The 20,768-nt window shown below is 37.3% G+C and overlaps 1 protein-coding gene across 2 annotated transcripts; it reads left to right on the top strand.

Moving 5' to 3' along the window:
* The first annotated feature begins 18,309 nt into the window (after positions 1 to 18,309).
* Positions 18,310 to 19,888, top strand: LOC149299883 (POU domain, class 4, transcription factor 1-like). 2 transcript variants are annotated; one of them, XM_089485916.1, is made up of 3 exons: positions 18,310 to 18,432; positions 18,878 to 19,148; positions 19,209 to 19,888. In XM_089485916.1, the coding sequence occupies exons 1-3, from the start codon at positions 18,310 to 18,312 to the stop codon at positions 19,886 to 19,888; spliced, it is 1,074 nt and encodes a 357-aa protein (XP_089342042.1). The 2 variants fall into 2 exon arrangements, with proteins under 2 accessions (XP_089342042.1, XP_089342041.1); XM_089485915.1 differs by having other exon boundaries at positions 18,878 to 19,888.
* The last annotated feature ends 880 nt before the right edge of the window (positions 19,889 to 20,768 follow it).

Below are 20,768 nucleotides of genomic sequence, written 5' to 3'. Positions count from 1 at the left end.
GGTCATATTAAATCCCTTTAACCGTGCAGAAGTGAAGATATATATATATATATATATATATATATATATATATATATATATATATATATATATATAAAAGGAAAAAAAACAAAACCAGTAAATCACCAGCTGTACTGTAACTTTGGAATATATAAGATATTGCACAAAACTTTCCAGTCTTATTTCGTAAAAATAGTAAATAAATTAATGTTAACAGAGTAAGGCACTTTGTATCAATTTTTTGGAAAAATATGACCTGCTCTGCTTGGCTTGTGGAAGTTTGAGATACTTGTTATTTATTGAGGGTTTTTCGGCGTTTATATTTATTAGAACTAAAACTCAAAGCATGTTATGCAAATGGTTCTTCCACCTAATTTAACAGAAAATTTTAGTCATTTAAAAACAAACAAAAAAAAGATCCCTGCTTGACTTAATAGCTGCGATAGCGAGTAGGAAATCTTTGTAAACACCCTTATTTCACTTTAATGTGTTGTGTTTTATCTAGCCAACTAGAAGAAAATTATCTACTTTGCTGATACCTGCACATTGTAATTTTACTTCGCCAAAAAGTATCCAGTCATGTGAAAAACATGAAACTTCAATTAGTACATTCCCTTAATGACTTTCTGTACTAACTGCTGAGGTTTCTTTGCATCCCTTGATAAGAGACTGGCATGGCCTTTTGGGAATAGGAATACAAATGCTTTTTCTGCACCGATGTTAATTAAAAGTGATGTTCCAGTGTGAGACCGATACATTTTGGATGATTTCCATTTATGTACACTTTAGTGAGAATATGCTACCTGTTTAAAAAGTGTTTGGTTTCTTGACTCTTCTAGGAAAACAAAAGGTTGAAAAATGAAAACTTTGAATTTGGAAGAGAGAATTTGCGGCTGAAAGTGGAAGTAGAAAACAGATCACCCCAAAAGTATGTTGGTGTATTGCAAACTTTATTTTTGAATTATTTTTATTAAGTTTGTTTTTTATTTGAAGCACATATATGTGTCTGTGTGTATTTACTAAATCGTGTGTTATTGCGTGGAAGCTGATGTTAAAACAATGTGAATGTGGTATGAAATTAAATAGGAATCCTCATATGCCATGCAGATTATGAATCTGTTCCCATGCATACTATAAAGCAATTTAAAACCACATCACAGACAGGGCATCCAAAGAAGCAAAATGCAATAGTAGTTGCCTACTACAGGAGATATTAAATGCTTTGCAAATTGGGTGAGCAATGTTCTTTAAGCCAATACACTTTTTAATTAACTTTATTTAATTACCTATATCGTAATGTAATTCTCAGAAGAACGGACTTTGGGCTTTGTCATTAATATAAGGAGCTTGTAACGTGGAGACATTCCTGTTGTCTGCTTGCATAAAGACATGTTCCTTGAGTGGAAAGACACCGTGTAATGTAGTCTTTGTGTTTTAATCAATAGATACATTTTATAGTATGATGTACTTAGCAGCCAAGAGTTTATTAGTGTGTTTCTGACAGTAATCATGCATCATTTTTACCAGTGGCCTCAGTTTTTAATTGAAAATAATTGACATCTATGCTTGTCTGTCTAGAAAGCAGCTTAGCTTGTATAAGAACCGATAGAACTAAGCAGCAGGGTTAAGAGCAATTAAGGAGACATAAACTGAAATAGTTTTATTTTGGACTTTGTGCATTTGGATTTGTACGTATTGCAAATGTAACAAATTTTGGCAAATTCGGTGATCCATACAAAGCCACGAAAACTAGGCCAGACCCCCCACAAAGCGGACAAAAACTAAGCAAAAAGCTCAGAATTTTGTTCAGAAATCCACAGGCCCTTTCATTCTCACTCTCTCTCGCTTTCTAAATGTTTCACTACCTTCTCTGCCGACCGCTTCCACATCTTCTTATTCTTCATCTTCCCACGTTTATCTCTCATTATTTATCTTCATCCGCATCTCCGCAGATATAACCTGGCACCAACATCTGCTAAAATGGCATTGCTTCCCATGTTGTCCTCCATTGGATGATCGGGGGAGAGGTAGTCAACGAAAGTTCCATTGCTCTAGGGTGAACTTCCGTCCAAATTGCGACACTTTCACTGACATTCTCTCCCCCAATTGGAGGACTGTGGAGAGGACGTGATAAATTTGGCGCAAGTTCACCTTTTGGACAGAATCGCGGCTCATTTGTACATGTCTTATATATATGTATGCTATATGGACCAAAATATTGGGCCACATGACCATTACACCAACAGGCTTTTATAACATCACTTTCTAGCTTTGTAGCTATAACAGCTTCAACTCTTCTGGGAAGGCTTTCCACAAGATTTTGGAGTGTTTCTGTGGGAATTTATGGCCATTCATCCAGTAGAGCATTTGTGAGATCTTTATGGACCTTGCTTTGTGCACTGGGACACAGTCATGTTAGAATTGAAAAGTGCCTTCCCCAAACTTTTCCCACAAAGTTGGATGCATAGCATTGTCTAAGATGTCTTGGTATGCCCCTTTCAGTGTACCAAGCCCCAGCATCAAAATGTCATTAATGTCTATGTATTTTGAATGTGGTGCTATAAAAGTCCCTGTTAATGTGATAGTCAGGTGTCCCAATACTTTTGTCGTTATAGAGTGTGTGTATATATAATATTTATATAGTTGTGTGTGTATTTGGACAAAAAAAACCCCATATGATACTTTGGCTAACATCATTTTAAGGAAATTTACCTATGTTCTCTTCAGCTAATTGTAACAGTCACACTTCTTTCCAGTTGCAGCATATCCCTGATGTTCCACAGAGTACTATCCAATTATCTAACATTTAATACAGTGGTTTTGATGTGCTCTGAGTCTATGTAGCACTGGTTCTGGAAGATTGTTCCGCTAACATTAATTAAGAATGTTTTCACATTCTGATTTAATTAAAGATATTAATGACTAAGTTGTAATTAGCCTACAGAAATAAATTATGCAGATTTTACTATGATTCATACCCTAGGGCTTTAAATACGACCAAAGAACAACTCTGAACAGCTCTGATTCATCATTTTATCTGTAACGTGTTGTCTTTTTAATGCTTTTCGTCTAAGCTCCTATTCTTTCAAAAGCAGTCATGTGTAGACATGGACTGTCGAAGAATATTTTTGGTGGACAAAACAAAATGTTACTAATCATAGAGGAAGGAACATTTAATATGTCTGTTTACTATGCATAATGAAAGGGCATCTTAATTTATACGTTTAACCCCTTTAAGACCAATCACTTACAAAAAAGGTCAGTTAACAGGGATACGCAATTCGTATCACCCGACGCCCGGGACATGCAGTTCCGTGCGCCAGACAGGTGTGGTTTTTTTTGTGTTGGTTTAAGGGCAAGCAGCAGGCTTAGGAGACAGGTCCCCCATAGAGCTGCAGGGGACCTGTATCCTCCTCTCTGGCAGCCGGTTGCCGTCTGCTTGATGCACGTAGACAACCTCCGCCGGGGCTTCTATGACAGAGCGCCAGCTTGATATGAGCTTCAGGTGCTTCGTCCTAGAAGCCCCGGCAGAAGTGACGGATAGCAGCCGAGGTTGTCTACTCGCATCGTGCAGATGTCCACCCACAAAAACATTATCACAAAAATTTTAAAATAGCCTCGGTCACAAAGGGTACAAAAAGAAAAAAAACAGTTGGGGTCCGAAGCGGTTAAGATTTCTTGAATGCCATCTTACTGATTTGTCTATCCAATATGCAGGACTGATTTAGGACTCTTTTCAGTAGAAACTGTTGGTGACCCTTCCAAATGCATAGTTAAGTCAGATGAAAGTTACATTCCTCTGTGACTCTGTTGGAAATGTGTCAAATAGTAGATAAACTGGCATACTTCTACTCACTAGGAGGACATACATTTTATGATAAACGTTGCTGGGCATACCCTGTAACTCATGTTGCCATTACTTGTCAAATTTTAGGTACACACATACCATCATGTTGGAATACAAAACATCAATCATTAGAACCATGACCTCCTTCTGCCAAGACCATGTAGTGCTGATACTATAATTTTGTTTGTTGTCTTTTTTTTTCTTTTTCTTTTAAAGCATAAATCTTAACATAATCCTGTTATTTCTTTTACATTTTTTTCAAGGTTTGGAAGATTTACAGTGGCGGCATTGCAAGCAAAAGTTGATCAGTATGAACGAGAGATGAACAGGCTTAGAAAAGCTCTTGAGAGGAGTGATCAATACATTGAAGAACTGGAAGGTCAAATTGAGCAGTTGAAACAGGCAAGAGAAGAGGAAAATGGAAGATCAAACTGTGAAGGCTCTCTGCTGACTGAAGGAAGCATACAGACTAAAGTAACTGGAACTGCTCTAAACTGGCAAGAAGCAACACTTTCAGAGGTTTCTCTGAACGAGGCACAGAGATCCCAGGAAGAGATTGATCCAGGTGATACTCATGGTTCCCCCACTACTTCAAATGGTTACGTACGAACTTCAAATCAAGGAACATATGTTGCTAAAAGTGAATTCTCATCTAATTTACCAAACCAGACTTGTTCTAAATTAAATGGAGACAATGTGATCTGGAAAAGGCCTCTTCAAAAAACGGATGGTGGTAAAAATGAAACGTGCACACCATCTAAAGAGAAAAATCTCTGTGACTTTGGTAGTCCAAGTACTTCCTTGGTTCAATTCGGCTCTCTTCAATTAAGTACTCCTGATAGTAAAGTTAGTTGTACACAAACAAGTATAAAGAGACCTTTGACTTATCTTAGAAAGTTAGTGTTTGATGACTTTAGAAAAAAAAGTGGACCGGACAGTTTTGTGCCTGGAATAAAGGAAAGTGCATCACGTATTGAGGAAAGCCTAATCAAAGACCAATACGAGGAACCACGTGTTAGGGAATCAAATTCTCGTTTTTCTCAGAATTGTACTGGAAACGATGACAGCCAGAAAGAGCCTCACATATTTCACCAAGAGCAATTGTTGGAGCCAGTCACAAACCAACCAAATCAATTTTTACTGAAAAAGTATCCAAATGTCAGTGATATCAGTCATAGCAGGGTCAGAAGTGTAAATTCCATGGATGCTTCCTTTGTTGATAACATAATGCCAGACTTGGAAATCTGCAATCGCACAATACATGCCAACAAAACCTATCAAGTGTCATCTACAAAAGACTCTACTAAATTACAACATAATTATGACAGAAAAAATGAGGCACAAAATTCAGAACCTCAAACGTGTTATTCTGACCCATTGAAGCCTCACACTTCTGTTACTGATTTAGGAGAACAAAAGGACAATAGTCTTCAAAGTTTTATGCTTTGTCCTTTTAAATATAACACTGATAACATTTCATCTTCCTCTCTGACAGATGAAACAACTACACATTTCACTTCTTCCCATACACCACATAATTGTAATAGCAGTAGTCCTGCAGCAAAACGAAAGTTGCTTAGCCTAGATACCCACAGTCCTTCAAAAGTACTTTAAACTTGAATCTACAAGTAGTTTTGGCTTGAGTTAATAATGTTAACACATGGTCAAATTATTGTTCCAATTGCTAGATGAACCACTAATGTAAAGTTGAAAAATAACTACTCACAAAATAAATGCAGATCGAGTTTGTTACCAAAGTATTTATATGATTTCGTTTTATTTCACATACAACTTCAAGTATGTCGTATCCCATTGTGGTTGGCCATTGGGTATTCTGAGATGAAATGTTCATTAAGTGATTGGTTTTTTCTTAAGGTAGTACCACCTATTGGAGAGAGTCCAAATAACTTCCAGATACCATTGTCTTCTAACATCTGCACCTCAAGATCACATTTTTAAGTTATTAATGTCTGTATGAGAACAGCTTTCACCTGTGATTGTGACATTCAACATAACAAATATCTGCTGGAGAATACCTCTTAACTGATTGCTCTGTATTAGTTTAATAGTCTAGTCTAGGGACATATTTAAAAAAAGGGATTACATCAAGTTTAACTCTCCAGAAGATCTTTCAGCTACTTCCAGGATATGTGTTAAGTATGGCGGCATTAGTGATAAGATTTTCTGCTCGACTATTTCCTCTTTTGTTAAAGGGTCAGTAATGCAAGAAGGACTCTGCTTTCAACAGACACATACATTATACGACTAAAAGTATGTGGACATCCCTTCTAATTATTAAGTTAAGGCATTTTAGCTGCACCCATTTCTTACAAGTGTATTAAGTCAAGCGCGTAAGCATGCGATAGAGAAACATTGGCCATAGGTTGGGTCCTACTAAAGAGCTCAGTAGCTTTCAAAAGTGACACTGTCATGGGATGCCAACTTTGCCAAAAGTCAGTTTGTGAAATTAATGCCCTTCTAGATCTGCCCCAGTCCACTGAAAGTGCTATTGTGCTGCATAAGTGGAAGCATGTAGCAGTAACCACTCAGCCGCAAAGCAGTAGTCCACAAACACTCAGAATGGGCTGAAGCATGTTGTGTGTAAAAAAAAAAAAAAAAAAAAATATCACCTGTCCTCTATAGCATCACTAACTATGGAGTTGTACACTTCCGCTGAAAACAACATCAGCAAATCACTATGTGTCAGGAGCTTCATGAAATGGGTTTCCAGGGCAATCCTAAGCATCGCTTGGAGTGATATAAAGCATACTGGAGCAATGGGAACATGTTATCCGAAGTGATGAATCTCACTTCACTAGCTTGAAGTCTGATGGATGGATCTCGATTTGCTGATTGTTGGGAGAACGCTACCTTTTAAAATGCATAATGCCTACTGTCAACTCTGGTGGAGGAAGGATACTGGTTTGTGTCAGTTTTGCAGGGTGTGAGTTAGGCCCCTTAGTTCTAGTGAATGAAAATGTTAGTGTTACAGCATACAAAGACATTTTAAACAACGTTTGGAACTTTTGTATACTTCCAACTTTGTGGCACCAGTTTAGGGAAACACTTTCGTGTTCCAGCATGACTGCTAGTGTGCACAAAGCAAGGTCCATAAAAAAATTGTTTGACAAGTTTGGTGTGAATGAATTGAAGTGGCCCCCACAGAGTCCTGATCTTAACCCCACTGACCACCTTTGGGATGAACTGGAATACTGATTGCCAGCCAGTCCTTCTTGTCCAACATCAGTGCCAGACCTCACAAACTCCTTTTTGTCTGAATGTGAATACCTTTCCACAAGCACACTCCAAAATCTTGTGGCAAAGTGGGTGCCAACTCCATATTAATGCACATGGTTTTGGAATGGAATGTCCAACCAGCTTGTATGGGTGTCATGGTTGGGTAGCCACATCGTTTTGGTCATACATCAGGAAGAAGGTAATATTTGTCATTATATTAATACCATATCCTTCTGCTACTGCAGAATTAATCTAGAATTTCACATATTTAAATATGATCACCATCCAGAAGAGTTTACAATTTTAAAAAGAAAACTTGCTGATTATTAACTTAATTATATTTGGACTTGTGAATGAACAACTACATGTTGACTATTTAGAAGTCCTAAAACTGCAGATAACCATAGATACAAGGAACTTTGTGGAGTTTTCCAACTTTGCTATGAACTATTGTTGTAGATCATGCTAGAGAAATGGAACATCTTCACAGGTTAACACGGTACGGAACATTAAACATGCATGTCATGTGCATATGGCTATCCTGGATTAACGACGAGACCCAGGGCTGATTAAGGTCTAAATATTTACAGGAGTTAAAAATAGGCAGATCAGACGTGCTAAATAGTTCTCATCTGCCATCAAATAATTTTACACGTATGAGTCTTTGTATGTATTTAAACAAAAGAAAACAGTAGTATATATTCCCAACCCAATTATGTGGTACTACAATGTGAAATTGACTATAATTTTTGGGCCCAGTGTAGTTATTAAGGTCTTTCAAAGATGTATCAAGTTCATAGGACTATCTAGTTAAAAGGTCAGTTTATGTTGTCTATCCTTTCTATACATCTTTTCATTTTTTCTAATGTCATATTTACATGACATTATCATTCTGTGTGGGATATTATATGTATATTATATGTGTGACGGGGGTAATTTAACCTGTCCAATATATGAGACGTGTATGACATGAAGGCCAATGTCATTGTGAATTTGTGTTGTAAATGTTATTGAATTTATTTCCGCTCTGTGTTGCACTTGCCTTTTCTCTCCCACACATCTACAGCAGACTCCAGAATAATTTGCCTATATTTACTAGCAGAAAAAAAACAAGGTTTGCAGTCTGCACTCACAAATAGCAATACATCAAAATCTGCGGACTCCTTTAAAACATCCATATAAAGCATTAAAACACATAGTCTTCCTCAGCAAGGCTAACACTTAAATTATTATATTCGCAGGGTTAACTCAACTGAACAGACTTCACTTTGGTCCCGGCCCCTGCGTGTTAACGACATGAGTGTTGTTTGTAAATATCTATAACATTGTGTGTGTTACACAAGGGCATGTGGGTTGGATACAAATTAACATGTCCTCACATGAAGCTCACAAAATTATAAAAAAAAAAATTCACGTCCCCCTAATTACCCCAGATCACATTTGCAAATTGCAGATTTCTGAATTAATTTGTGAATTGCTTGTTTTTTTCTCCAGTGCGTATGTTAGTTGAGAATAAATATAAGTTGACTTTAGTGAATTTACAAGTTTGATTTGCATGCATCATTTTCACTTTATTTTGCATTCCTGCATATGCCACACAGTCTTTGATCACAGTCCTGATTTCGCCAAAAAACACTTATGTGAAGTATGTGGGCCTTTGAGAGTGAGAATTAGTAATGACATAAACGTTTCCAGTTGTTTCTTTGCTCATACTCCAGGTCCCCAAGTCCAATGCAGATTGTGCAGCTTTGAAAGCTGGACCAAAGAGATCTAGAAAGATTATTTTCACTAGAAGCCTTGCTTTGTAGCTCCAACTGAAGAACATTTTTTAATGATCCTCATGCAGTAGAATAGTAGTAGTACAGGAGAACTTGTGTGGTATCTATATTACAAAATTATAATAATTACCAAAATTATTTAGCATGATTGTATTGTACCACACCACAATATTACAGCAGATTCCCGCAGCTTTTTGCTTCGAGGGAAACCATGTGATATGTCTGGACTAACCTTCAACACCAATTCAAAAAGATGACAAACGCTCGGTCAGCAAATGTGGGCTTAAGCCAAGTGCCTGGTTCACAATGGCTCAGCAAGAGAGAGAGGAGTCAAAGCTGAACTGAGCTGGCTTCGTGGCTCTCTTTCTGGATGTCATTGGGTCCTTGGACAAATGGAAATGGCACAGGAGTACCCTTGCCACAAAAACTAGACCGCCTCATCTTGCATTCTCTTGTAACAAGGAAAGGAATTTTTTGATATCACACTTTGAACAGTGGCAGCTCAGCCAAAATGATTAGAACTGATTTCATCATTTATATAGAGCAAGGATTTGTGGCCCTTGAGGCCTGGAGTTTAACACTTCTATATAAAAGCTTACCAAGCAGAGCCTGGGTTGGGTTTTAACCACCTCAATAACTAAAATAAGTTACATAGTTATATAGGCTGAAAAAAGACATGCGTCCATCAAGTTCAGCCTTTCCTATATCTGTTAATTTGTTGCTGTTGATCCAAAAGAAGGCAAAAAAAAACCCCGGTTCCTTTAAAACAAAACATACTAAAAAATTTGTGTAGCCGCTGAAACAGAGAGGGGATATGGAAGACATGATTTGAATATTCAGATATGTGTAGAGTAGTCTATTTTTCATAATAAATGCATGCTCATTTTCAGCAGTAACAATACAGCTGCAATGTCTATCGCAAATACTTTAGCCCGTCACGGTGGAAAAATATTTACAACCAAAATACCTGTGTGTCTCAGGCAGGTACTCAATGGCTAAGGGCAGCACGATTTGTTAGTGATACTTTCCCTGCAAAAATTCCAATGGCTTATCAATTGGTATTATTGTCTTATTTGTGGGTAACATTTACACAAAGCTTGAACCTTTATAGCCAGAATGGCACAGCCCCAAAAATGCCCATTTTGAACAGGTGAAAGGGTATTTGGTAAATATGATCTGTTGTAAATGAATGCAAAGGTGGCTTGTTTGGGGCCAGTGACACTTTTATCCCTGTTGGCAAGCTCCCTTATGTTTGTGATATGGTAGTAATTCAGTTTGGTAGTCGTATGAAACCATTGCTTTCCCCTTTTGATGTAGTGTGCAAATCAGAATGACATTAATCTATCACTGAGCCATCTTAATTAGTACACATGCAGTGTAGCTTTAAAGGTTAATTAAGCAGTGCTTTGTAACTCCAAAACCATGCTCACAAAACTACTAAATGATTTTATGTGCTAAATGAGCAGTAAATATCTAGACATGTGTATAAGAATTCTTTCTTTTAACATCTATTGATCTATTCCTACAGTTGTTAGCAGACTGGAACATCCAAATATCATATTTCCTGAGTCATGCCTCCATCAATTTACAAATCTCTCTTCAAGTATAATCCTCTACTCTTGCGGTAATTCCATGTGCTCTCATAGAGTATCTATTAAACATGATCTAATCTGGTGGTCCTTTCACAGCAGAATCAGAATGACAAAAAAAGAAGTGAAGGTCTTGGCTTGAAAGGATGGTTCATGAAGCATATCTTTAATTGAGCAAAGAGAATAAGGTCCCCTGCTGCGGGAGGGGAATGGAAGTCATTAGACAATGGCGAGGTGTCTAGTTTGCTGCTGAATAATGCTGTAAGATGCAGCATTACAGATGAGCACGTGACAATGGGTTTTATTCAGTAAATGATACAGTGTTTAATGCTATATTCCCCATTCTTATTCTCAGATTAAGCAATTAGAACTGAAGATGGTTACAGAAGCCATAATGCAAATAAGTGGGCACGATTAGAAATATGTAGCTGTTTCTTTAATCATTTGAAATTATGGATATTATTCAATATATTCTCTATATGTACGTATAATATATTTAGAGCTCTTGGATCCTAATTACTTTTAAAAAAATCCCTCTATCCCATCTACCTCCATGATAGATTTCCTAGTCTTGTTGCTTGCAATCATATGTAACCATGATAAAAGATACTTCATTGATGATGAACCCTTTAGCAGATTGTCATTCTTACCTAAGACCTTCTTCCACCTTTCAATGGGTGTTGGCTCTGGTGGGGTCAGATACACCAGATAATTATTTTTAAACTTGAAAAGTTAGGAATTCTTCTTATTCAATATCTTAATTAAGCGCTTATACATACCCAAAAGCAGAGAAGCTTCAACCCTAGGTAGATGGCCTAACAAAGCACGATCTCGAGGGAACTGATACTTTAGTTCAGGGGTGATTGATCCTTAGAGGCTACAGACCTTCCCAGAATTAAGATTTTCTCAACCAACATGTAATAAGACAATTAACATTGCACGTTACCAACCAGATTGAATTGATCCTGAAAATCCTGAGATTTTTACATTCCAGACTTAACTAGCTTGATATCAATGGCAGTAAAACTCTAATGCTAAGATACTAAATATCTGGATGCTTGCCAAAGTGTTAGAACGAGTTAAAACCATTTGTGATGAACTAGTTATTTAAAAGGTGCAATTTCAAAGCTCTATCAGCATACTCATCTCTTCACCCAACTGCATGAGGAAGGAACATTTAAATAGTAATTTCACATATTTCCCAACAAATTTCACTTTCAGTGTCATTTGTGTTGCTAAGTAGACCGATTATATTTTAGTGCTAGAAAAAATGTTTTTTATTTTTGACAATTGTTATTAATATGTGGAAAGAGCTGATAGAATAGAGTCAGAGCTGCAGTATGTAAAGCACTACTAGCCCTATGCTTTGATCCAAATCCTAACCTCCAAACTAATTCTACAAATATCTGCATCAGTTACTGGCTAAATCGTGAAATGCATAATCCTGAGTGTCAGTTTTAGAGCACTCGTTGACAGCAACGCAATCTGGAAACAAATCTGATTAAACAAAAGTATGGTGCAACCAAATATTGGTGTGGATCAGTGGTCCCAATCTCTTGTCCTCAAGGACCTTCAACTTTCCAGGTTTGCAACATATTTATGTTATTAAGACTAACTGCTTTAACCACTTGTACTGATGAAGGAGATACTGAAAACCTGCACTGGGGCTGAATTTGGGGACCATTGGTCTGGACTGATTTAGTTTTTTTCTTGCATAGTCTTCGCTGTTTCTACTTCCCATGTCCATATTACTTAGAGTCTCAAGAATCTCCAGGAAAGGTCCAGTTCCCAGAAGAAGAATAAAGGGTATGGTGAAAAGTGAATAGAATTCTGAAATTAAAGGGAAATGTACTACTTGAATATAATTTTTAAGTGTATTTTATGTTTTAACTCTACAAGGTATTTTGGCCTTCATCTTATGGGACACATAAAGACATCCTACAGTGATTTGGGATAATGTTCTGCAATTGATGAACATCCATCTATGTTTCTATCTCTCCTTTTTCCATACCTTATGCTTCTCTATAGCCCATTCCCTCTAGATCAGGGGCGTCCAACCTGCGGCCCTCCAGCTGCTAAGGGGCTAACTTAGCTGAAAGAGCATTATGGGAAATGTAGTCCTGCAGCAGCTGGAGGGCCGCAGGGTGGACGCCCCTGCTCTAGATTGTAAACTTGCCAGGGATCTCTCTACCTAATGTATCGTTTTGTCTTAGTCTGTCAATTCTAGTTTTGTCATGCCCCTTGAATATTTGTATTGTAAGAGTCACTGCGTAAATTGTTGGTGCTATATAAATAAAAGAATATGATCTTGATCGTGTTGATTTTTCTTTTCACTGTTTTGTATTTATGTTTTAATTTATAGGTGACTGGATTTGGCTATTGCTACAAAAAATGTGATCAAGCAACGTGTGTTTTTGTAGTTATTAACATATGTAGAGTTTTGGTAAGAGTCAGAAGGCTTTGTTTTCAACCCAACTCTACCCAGTTAACAGCCCTGACCTGTAGTAAGAACAGATGTCCAAGAAAATTTTAAACTCGTTTTAATATCAAATGTCAGCTCACTAGATCCTAGGGCAGATTGATTACACTTTTTTGTTTCATTATATTAACCCATTCTTACTAGTACTACATGTCATGTTTTGAGATTATTCATAATTGTTATCATTTTAGTGGTATAATAATAATATTAAGCCAAATAAAACCATCCTTAATCATACTAGATATGATAATTGATTTATTAACTTGGACACTGTCTGTGACCATAGCACATTCCTCTAATTTGATACATACTCCATTCAATATAAAAAATAAGGACACCAAGGCATACAAAGATACTATATATATATATATATATATATATATATATATATATATATATAATTACATATAGTATCTTCAGAAAGATGCAAACAGATGAAAAAATAACAGTTACTTTGTTTCCAATGTGTACATTGTATGGTTATGGTGTTTTCATAGGTCATTCTGTAAGCTCTTTTTAAGATCCATTAGGATCTGTTAAATTATATAAGAATATCATTATTTATTTTTTTACAGGCAAAAATAAATATTGTGCAAAAAAATTACTAGTTTCTGTCTGAATCACAAATCTAGATTGAGATTTATGAGCAAAATAGATTTGCCAAAAAATGCAGAGTGATTATATGAGCTAATTTGTTAACCTGGTAGTTGGTGCAAATACATTATCTGTTACAGAGTTACAGTTTTCTTGGGATATGGACTACGTTTTGTGATATAAGAGGCAAATTATTTTACGATTTGACAGCATGCACTTCTGCATGTAGAGGAAGCTGAATGATACAATCAAAAGGGGCTATGTCCTTTTAAATGTTAGTCATGCCACAATTCTGGACCCGTATCAGTAGTGTAAAGTTTAATTGATGGAGTTGTAAAGTTTGATGAAACTCTATTCTCACCAGGGTAGATATTCTAAGATATATTCTCCAGGTTCAAACACCTAGAATCATCAACCAAGGAAAGACAAACCTCTGCTGTGGAGATCATCCTCAAGAGGCTTTGATAGAATGTGATCCTACCACTAGCGGTCCAGAGTGTCTTGGGTGGCTGTTGAACTTGATGAAATTACAAAAAAAAATTTTTTTTAAATCTATGAAAATATTTTTATATTTGGGGGAATTTTGTTTAGAATATGCAATGGATGTTTCCTAGTGCTCTACATCTCCACTGAGGTCCCCAATTATAGAGGTGCCTATACCCCAACCATGCCTCTCTAATATATCTGGATATTTGACACATTTTCTGTTAAAAAAAATCACATCTCACACTTTAATACTATGTTAACTACAGAAGGGGGATATAATTAGGTAATAAAGTATAGTTGTTAAAGTTGTAAATGTTTATAGGAAAACAGTACATCTTAAAAAGAAGCCTTCATTAATCAGACAAATGCCAATTCGGCATCAAATAGTCCTTTTAAATCTCCCATACACAATCTAGTACTTAATGGGCCATAATCATTGCTTTCAAATTTGGAATATTTTTATGTGATACGCATTCATAGATAATATGAATTTCTGGGGAAATACTATATTTGTGTATTATATGTATGTAAAAAATAATTACAATCTTTAACTGTCTATTGCTAAAGAGCACCAGTAACAGTAATAATTTGTAAAACATAGCGATGCTTTCCTATTGAAGAGGACATTGAAATGCAGAAGGCTGCTTTACAAAATCTCAAAGGAAAGGGTTAATGGCATTGCCCAAATCTGTTTCTTCACTTGCACTTGTCACATTAACCCTTAGAGGTTCTTGCTCCTTACAGTATCAATCAAAGAGTTAAATGTAGAATGGTGTATAGTGCAAAAATAATAATCTTCTATAACACATAACATAAATGACTGACAAAATAATATAGTGATTTAAAAATAATCACAATAAATTTACCTTTTATTGATCTTGGTACAGCACAGATGTCCCCACACATGAAAGCAACCGAGGACATATTTCAGCTACAACACAATGAAAAGGGATTGTGAATTCTAAAATGATTCCTGGCATTTAGTAAATACACACACTTACATATTTGACATTTTAATTAGGATGAGTTCATCTAAGTGTACAATCTGAAAAAAAGTCCTTTGCCAGCTTATATATGGGTCCAACATAGGCAGTCTTGTTTCCTCCTTTGTGATTACCTAAATAAAATATAGTGTGATTAAATGACCTAATTTGATAACCTCTGCTTGCATTTTATGTGGTGTGACCTCATTATCTGTAGCACAGGGTTTTTTGGATCTAGAAGGCATGACTCCCCATGGGGATAGACTGAATTATTTGATCCTCTTCACAGTGGAATTGACTCTAATCAGCAGCAGTCAGCATCTGATGGGGTTAATATTGTGTGTTAACCTTTGAGCTGCCGGGCTATTTTAGCAGTACTTTAAGAATTTAGAAATGACATTATTTGAAGGATTCGTTTGGGATGTTATATAGCTCTCTTCACTTTCCCCTGCCTGAAAGGAGAACTCCACCATTAACCACGAAACTAACAAAGAAATAGTTTTATTCCACCTTAACCTTGCACACAATCCTTTAACAAATTAATTAATCCTAATGAATTAACACTTCATTTATTTAAACGCGCTACAGTTCATGAATTAAAATTTCATGCAGTGATTAAGGGCTGCTAAAATATGCATGATTTCGTTAAAATTTTATAATAAATCAGGGAAATGTGTTACATGACAAAGCAACATTTTTTTTAACTAACCCCTAAGTGCGTGTCTCTTTAAAAGGGATGAAAAGCTTGTGAATTTTATATAACCCCCAGAAATAAAATCCCATTCGTTCTGCAGGATCTTACATGAGACAGGTGAATTAACTGCACATTTTAAGGGGTACATCAGGGTCCTGGGAGGTTTTGAAGAATATAGCAACTCTTTTTCTCAAAACCATGTAAAGACTATTGTGTAATACAAAAGGATGTAAAATAAACAGGGGCATAACTCAATCAGCTGCCTGCTTTACCCTCCCTGAAGGAATTATTGCAGAGCTTCAAGGGACCTAAATCACAATCAAAGGTTTCAATTTTTAATATGACAACACTCTACACTTTGGCTGGGAGGGTAATTATTGCAGCATGTACATAGCTAATTAGGAGAGCTTTGCTGATGTCAGGAAAATTCCCCATTTGGACATGGAAAGACTTTTTGTGCATTCATCCGTTTGTTCTTATTCCATCAAATGGATGAGGACAGGTTCAACATCAGCATCACACATTACTTACTATAAGCCAATTTCTGTAAGAAAAAATATACATTTGTTTTAACATTCGGAAAATATGTACAGATTATAACGTTTTTTAACTAATTACCCAAAGGTAACTAACAATGTATCATAGCATTTAAGGATTTCTACAAGCCACTAGTCTATACCTATCCTCAGAAAAATGCCATAAAGAGCAAGCATAAGTTAAGAAATAAGTTACCGCTGATTTCCATATATTTTGATTTAATATATATGTATATTGTGGACTATGACTATATGTAGATATATATATATATATACATAACATATATATATATTACATATATATTTGTAAATATATATATATATATATATAGCATTATATATATTTAACTTAAATATACATATCATACATACATATGGATATATATTGAATAATATATATATATATTAACTATGAATATATAGTCCACAATATTAACATTTTAGCTTTCTTATTAAAATCAGTGCTCTATTAAATATATTAATAACAAAAAGCAGCTTAGACAAAAGTTAATATGATGTCTGATGTTGTCTAGGAATGGTTTAGTTTCCAGCCATTTCCCTGCTGATTTCAGCTTTCATATATTCCTCCCCTGAGATGACACAGTGAATAGTATCCAAGTCCCTCCTCTCTCTTCCCTTTACACTCCACGCCACAGCTCACGAGCAGTGTAGTGGGAGCAGCAGCACTCACCTCCGTGGGCATCCACCTGCGCTTGCTCATCATTATCAACGGGCACAGGTCTAAGTCCAGACACACAGGAACATGTACAATTGTTTATTTGCTACTTTTCTTTCTGCCCTGGGAGGTAATTCATTACAATGCTAATTGAGGTTGTCATTCTAGATACGTGTATCGGTGTTCAATTTAAACGGACACTGATGGAAATGAAACTGGGAGCTAGAATCTGACCTCTTTTCAAGAGCAGAAAGATGGGCATTTGGCGTTAAACTGAGCAGCCATCATCCCCCTGTACAGAATTAACCCATTCAGCGTCTGAGATAAGAACTGTTACCGAAAAGGTTCAGACGATCTATCCGATCATTTTCTGCTTTCGATTAAAGAAAGACAATCCAAGACTAATAAAAAGTTACTTATCACTTGTGTGCTCTAACACACAACAGGTTTTGTGGCATTACATATACGTGACAGCTGGGGGTATGAAATATATCCATGTCTTTATAGTAGTCAAATCTTCCTGAAAAGCAACGTTCCATTCTCAAGAAACGATGGAATGTCCTATTTCATTCTTTTGGGATAGAGCAAGCATAAGTATGTAAGGGTCCCTTGAAAGGATACATATGGGGTCATTTCAAAACGTGAAAAATCTATGATATTTAGTTGAAAATATAAATAAAATCTAAATAAATATGATATAAGTTGAAAAGTGTCATATGTTAGTTATAGCGTAGGTTAATGTAAGAAAGCAAATAGTAACAGATAGATGGGTTAGATACATGGTGGATGGGTGGATAGATAGATAGATAGATAGATAGATAGATAGATAGATAGATAGATCAAGAAAATGATGATATTAGATGGAGAGATAGATGATTATTATATATGATATAATAGATCGATCTATCACATACACGTGTATTTATACTTAGAATGTTGTGTGTAATCTATAGAGTGGTTTTGATGTGCAGTGGCAAGAGGCGCATGCCTAGTGGCCGTCTCCAGGTGTAGCACCTGCACCAGCCTGGTGTCTGCTGGTCACTATAAGAGCAGCCACCAGTTACCAGCACCGCCCAGACTGCCAGATGAGCAGTAAATGCAACAAGCCACAGACAGCTGATGTCTGTCAAGCCTGTAGCCTGGAGTCTCGCGATACCCGGAGACGGCTGCTGCTGCGAGATCTAGGGCTCAGGTGTAAGAGGAGCATCTCATCCCAGTAGTAGGATGGAGCCAGACACATAAGTGAGACCGAGAGGCTGGAGGGAGGCACACTGTGTGGTCATCTGGAGATACAACATCAGCTGTGGCTGCGAGGACAAGAGGAGCGCAGCCTCTCCATCACAGGGAGCAGAATCGGGTTCTCTTCTCACTTTAAAGGACTGTTTTTGGATTCCATGCAATTCTTTCAAGATGATGTCAATGAACAGCAAGCAGCCTCATTTTGCCATGCACCCGAGCTTACCTGAACACAAATACACATCTCTACACTCCAGTTCGGAAGCAATAAGAAGAGCATGTTTGCCAACTCCACCGGTAAGTCACACCATGCCACTACTTGGATTCCATATCCTATGTGGTCAAGGAAATGCATTTTTTCTCAATTTCTTTGCACCTAAAACCTTCATCTCCTTGTTACATGACATTTATGTGTACACATCAGCATGGCACATGCATACAAGTCACGTTTTTTTCCCATGTATCTTCTGCAATCAGTTGTTCATCAGTGATAATTTAAAGCACGATCTGAAAAGTCTCATGTTCCATCTACTTTTTCTAGAAAGGTTCCTAACTCGGCCTTAAAATGTGAATTGTCTTGCAAGAACCTTTCTGCCACAATGTTCCACCTAAGGTTTAGCACACGTTTCTTTCTCCATCATCTTTTGTGTTAGGCTTCTTTACGTCTTTTCCAATTATTTGCTGGATGTTTTAATGACTTCCATCAATGTGTGACCTCTCCCTTATCCATTCATTTTGGCAGCTGCAGAGCAATATCTTCGCCAGTCTAGACGAGACCCTCCTTGCCCGTGCAGAAGCTTTAGCTGCGGTTGACATCGCAGTGTCCCAGGGCAAGACTCACCCTTTCAAGCCTGATGCCACCTACCACACGATGAGCAGCGTGCAGTGCTCCTCCAACTCCACCGTTCCGCTTGCTCATCACCACCATCACCATCATCACCATCACCACCAGGCTCTGGAGCCCGGAGACCTCTTGGATCATGTCACGTCCCCGTCTCTCACGCTCATGACCAGTGGAGGACATGAAGGAGTCGGAGGTGGTGGAGGAGGCGGAGGGGGAGGTGGTGGTGGAGGTGGAAGTGGCGGCGGAGGTTTAATTTCCACCTCAACCCATCCGCATAGCCACATGCATGGCTTGAGCCACCTTTCCCACCAGGCGGCCATGAACATGACTTCTGCACTCCAACACCCTGGGCTTGTGGCTGCCCACCATGGACCTGGGGGGCAGGTGGCCTCAGCCGTTGGGGCAGCAGGTTTAGCCTCAATCTGCGATTCGGAAACTGACCCCAGGGAGCTAGAAGCCTTTGCAGAGAGGTTCAAGCAGAGGAGGATCAAATTGGGGGTAACTCAAGCGGACGTGGGCTCAGCTTTGGCTAACCTAAAGATCCCAGGGGTGGGATCCCTCAGCCAGAGCACCATCTGCAGGTTTGAGTCTCTTACCCTGTCCCACAACAACATGATCGCCCTTAAGCCCATTCTCCAAGCCTGGCTGGAGGAGGCGGAGGGGGCCCAGAGGGAAAAAATGAACAAACCAGAACTATTCAATGGGGGGGAAAAGAAACGTAAGAGGACTTCTATTGCTGCTCCAGAGAAAAGGTCTCTGGAAGCATATTTCGCTGTTCAGCCCAGACCATCCTCGGAGAAGATAGCGGCAATAGCCGAAAAACTGGACCTCAAAAAGAACGTGGTGCGGGTTTGGTTCTGTAACCAGAGACAAAAACAGAAAAGAATGAAGTTTTCTGCAAATTACTAGCCCCCACCCCCCTTAATATTTATGTATTTATTAATTTATGGTTTGAGTTTTAGCAGTTTACTTTGTCAGCCGGTTGGAGGGAGGACTCTAGTTAAACTTGAGATGATCTCCAAAACAAAACGTTATAATAAAAATAATTTAAAAAAAAACATAAAAATAGTATATTTATTGCCGGGACCAATGGACAATATACAAACGAATACAAACTATGTCACAAATTAACAAATTAGGAAATCATCTGAATAAATCTAGATCTAATCTTGATATTCGATCAGAAAATATGTCCAAGGACAACTGTCCTATTCAGGAAGGACAAGAAGTAGCTAAAAATGTTGGTGTCGGTGACCTTGTAAAATGAACAGTATTTTCTCAGCTCTGTTATGTGTTATTAACCCCTACTGTCCCTTTTCTGTTTTATGTTACTGGTCTCTGTGAGGTCTAAAAAAACACAATATGCGGCTGGTAAAACCGCTTTAAGGTTTGATCTCCAAAGCTTATTCCTAAACACTTCTGAATTAGCGCTAACCAAAGCCTCTCCAGTTATCTCGCTGGAGGCTAATGCCCCTCAAAATATTTTACTAAAAGATCGATTTTACTACGAATTGTATCGCCTCTTATCATTTTCTATTTGACATCAATAATTCTAGAATGAGGTATTTGTCATTAGGAACTGAATAGACATAACGAATAAAAATAACATAATTTATACAGATAAAGGGCCTGCATGTTACAATTTATTAATTTTGTTTTTATCATTAAAACTGGGTATAAAAACGGATTTATTTGTTAAGAATTTGCACTATGTTATATCAGTATTTCAGACTAGAAATATATCCGTAACTCCAGAAGCTGGTTGTCCTGTGAGAACAGAATCTGTCTT

The sequence above is a fragment of the Sceloporus occidentalis genome, unplaced genomic scaffold (assembly GCF_023333645.1).
Source record: "Sceloporus occidentalis isolate IW3139 unplaced genomic scaffold, rSceOcc1.0.p SCAF_27, whole genome shotgun sequence".
In the NCBI taxonomy this organism is placed as follows: Eukaryota; Metazoa; Chordata; class Lepidosauria; order Squamata; family Phrynosomatidae; genus Sceloporus; species Sceloporus occidentalis.
This window is presented reverse-complemented; position numbering and strand designations above follow the sequence as displayed.

Coding starts and splice junctions, on each gene's coding strand:
- LOC149299883 (XM_089485915.1), top strand. CDS start 18,310: ATGATGTCAATGAACAGCAAGCAGCCTCATTTTGCCATGCACCCGAGC. Junction 18,433..18,877: donor CATGTTTGCCAACTCCACCG/GTAAGTCACACC, acceptor TCATTTTGGCAG/CTGCAGAGCAATATCTTCGC.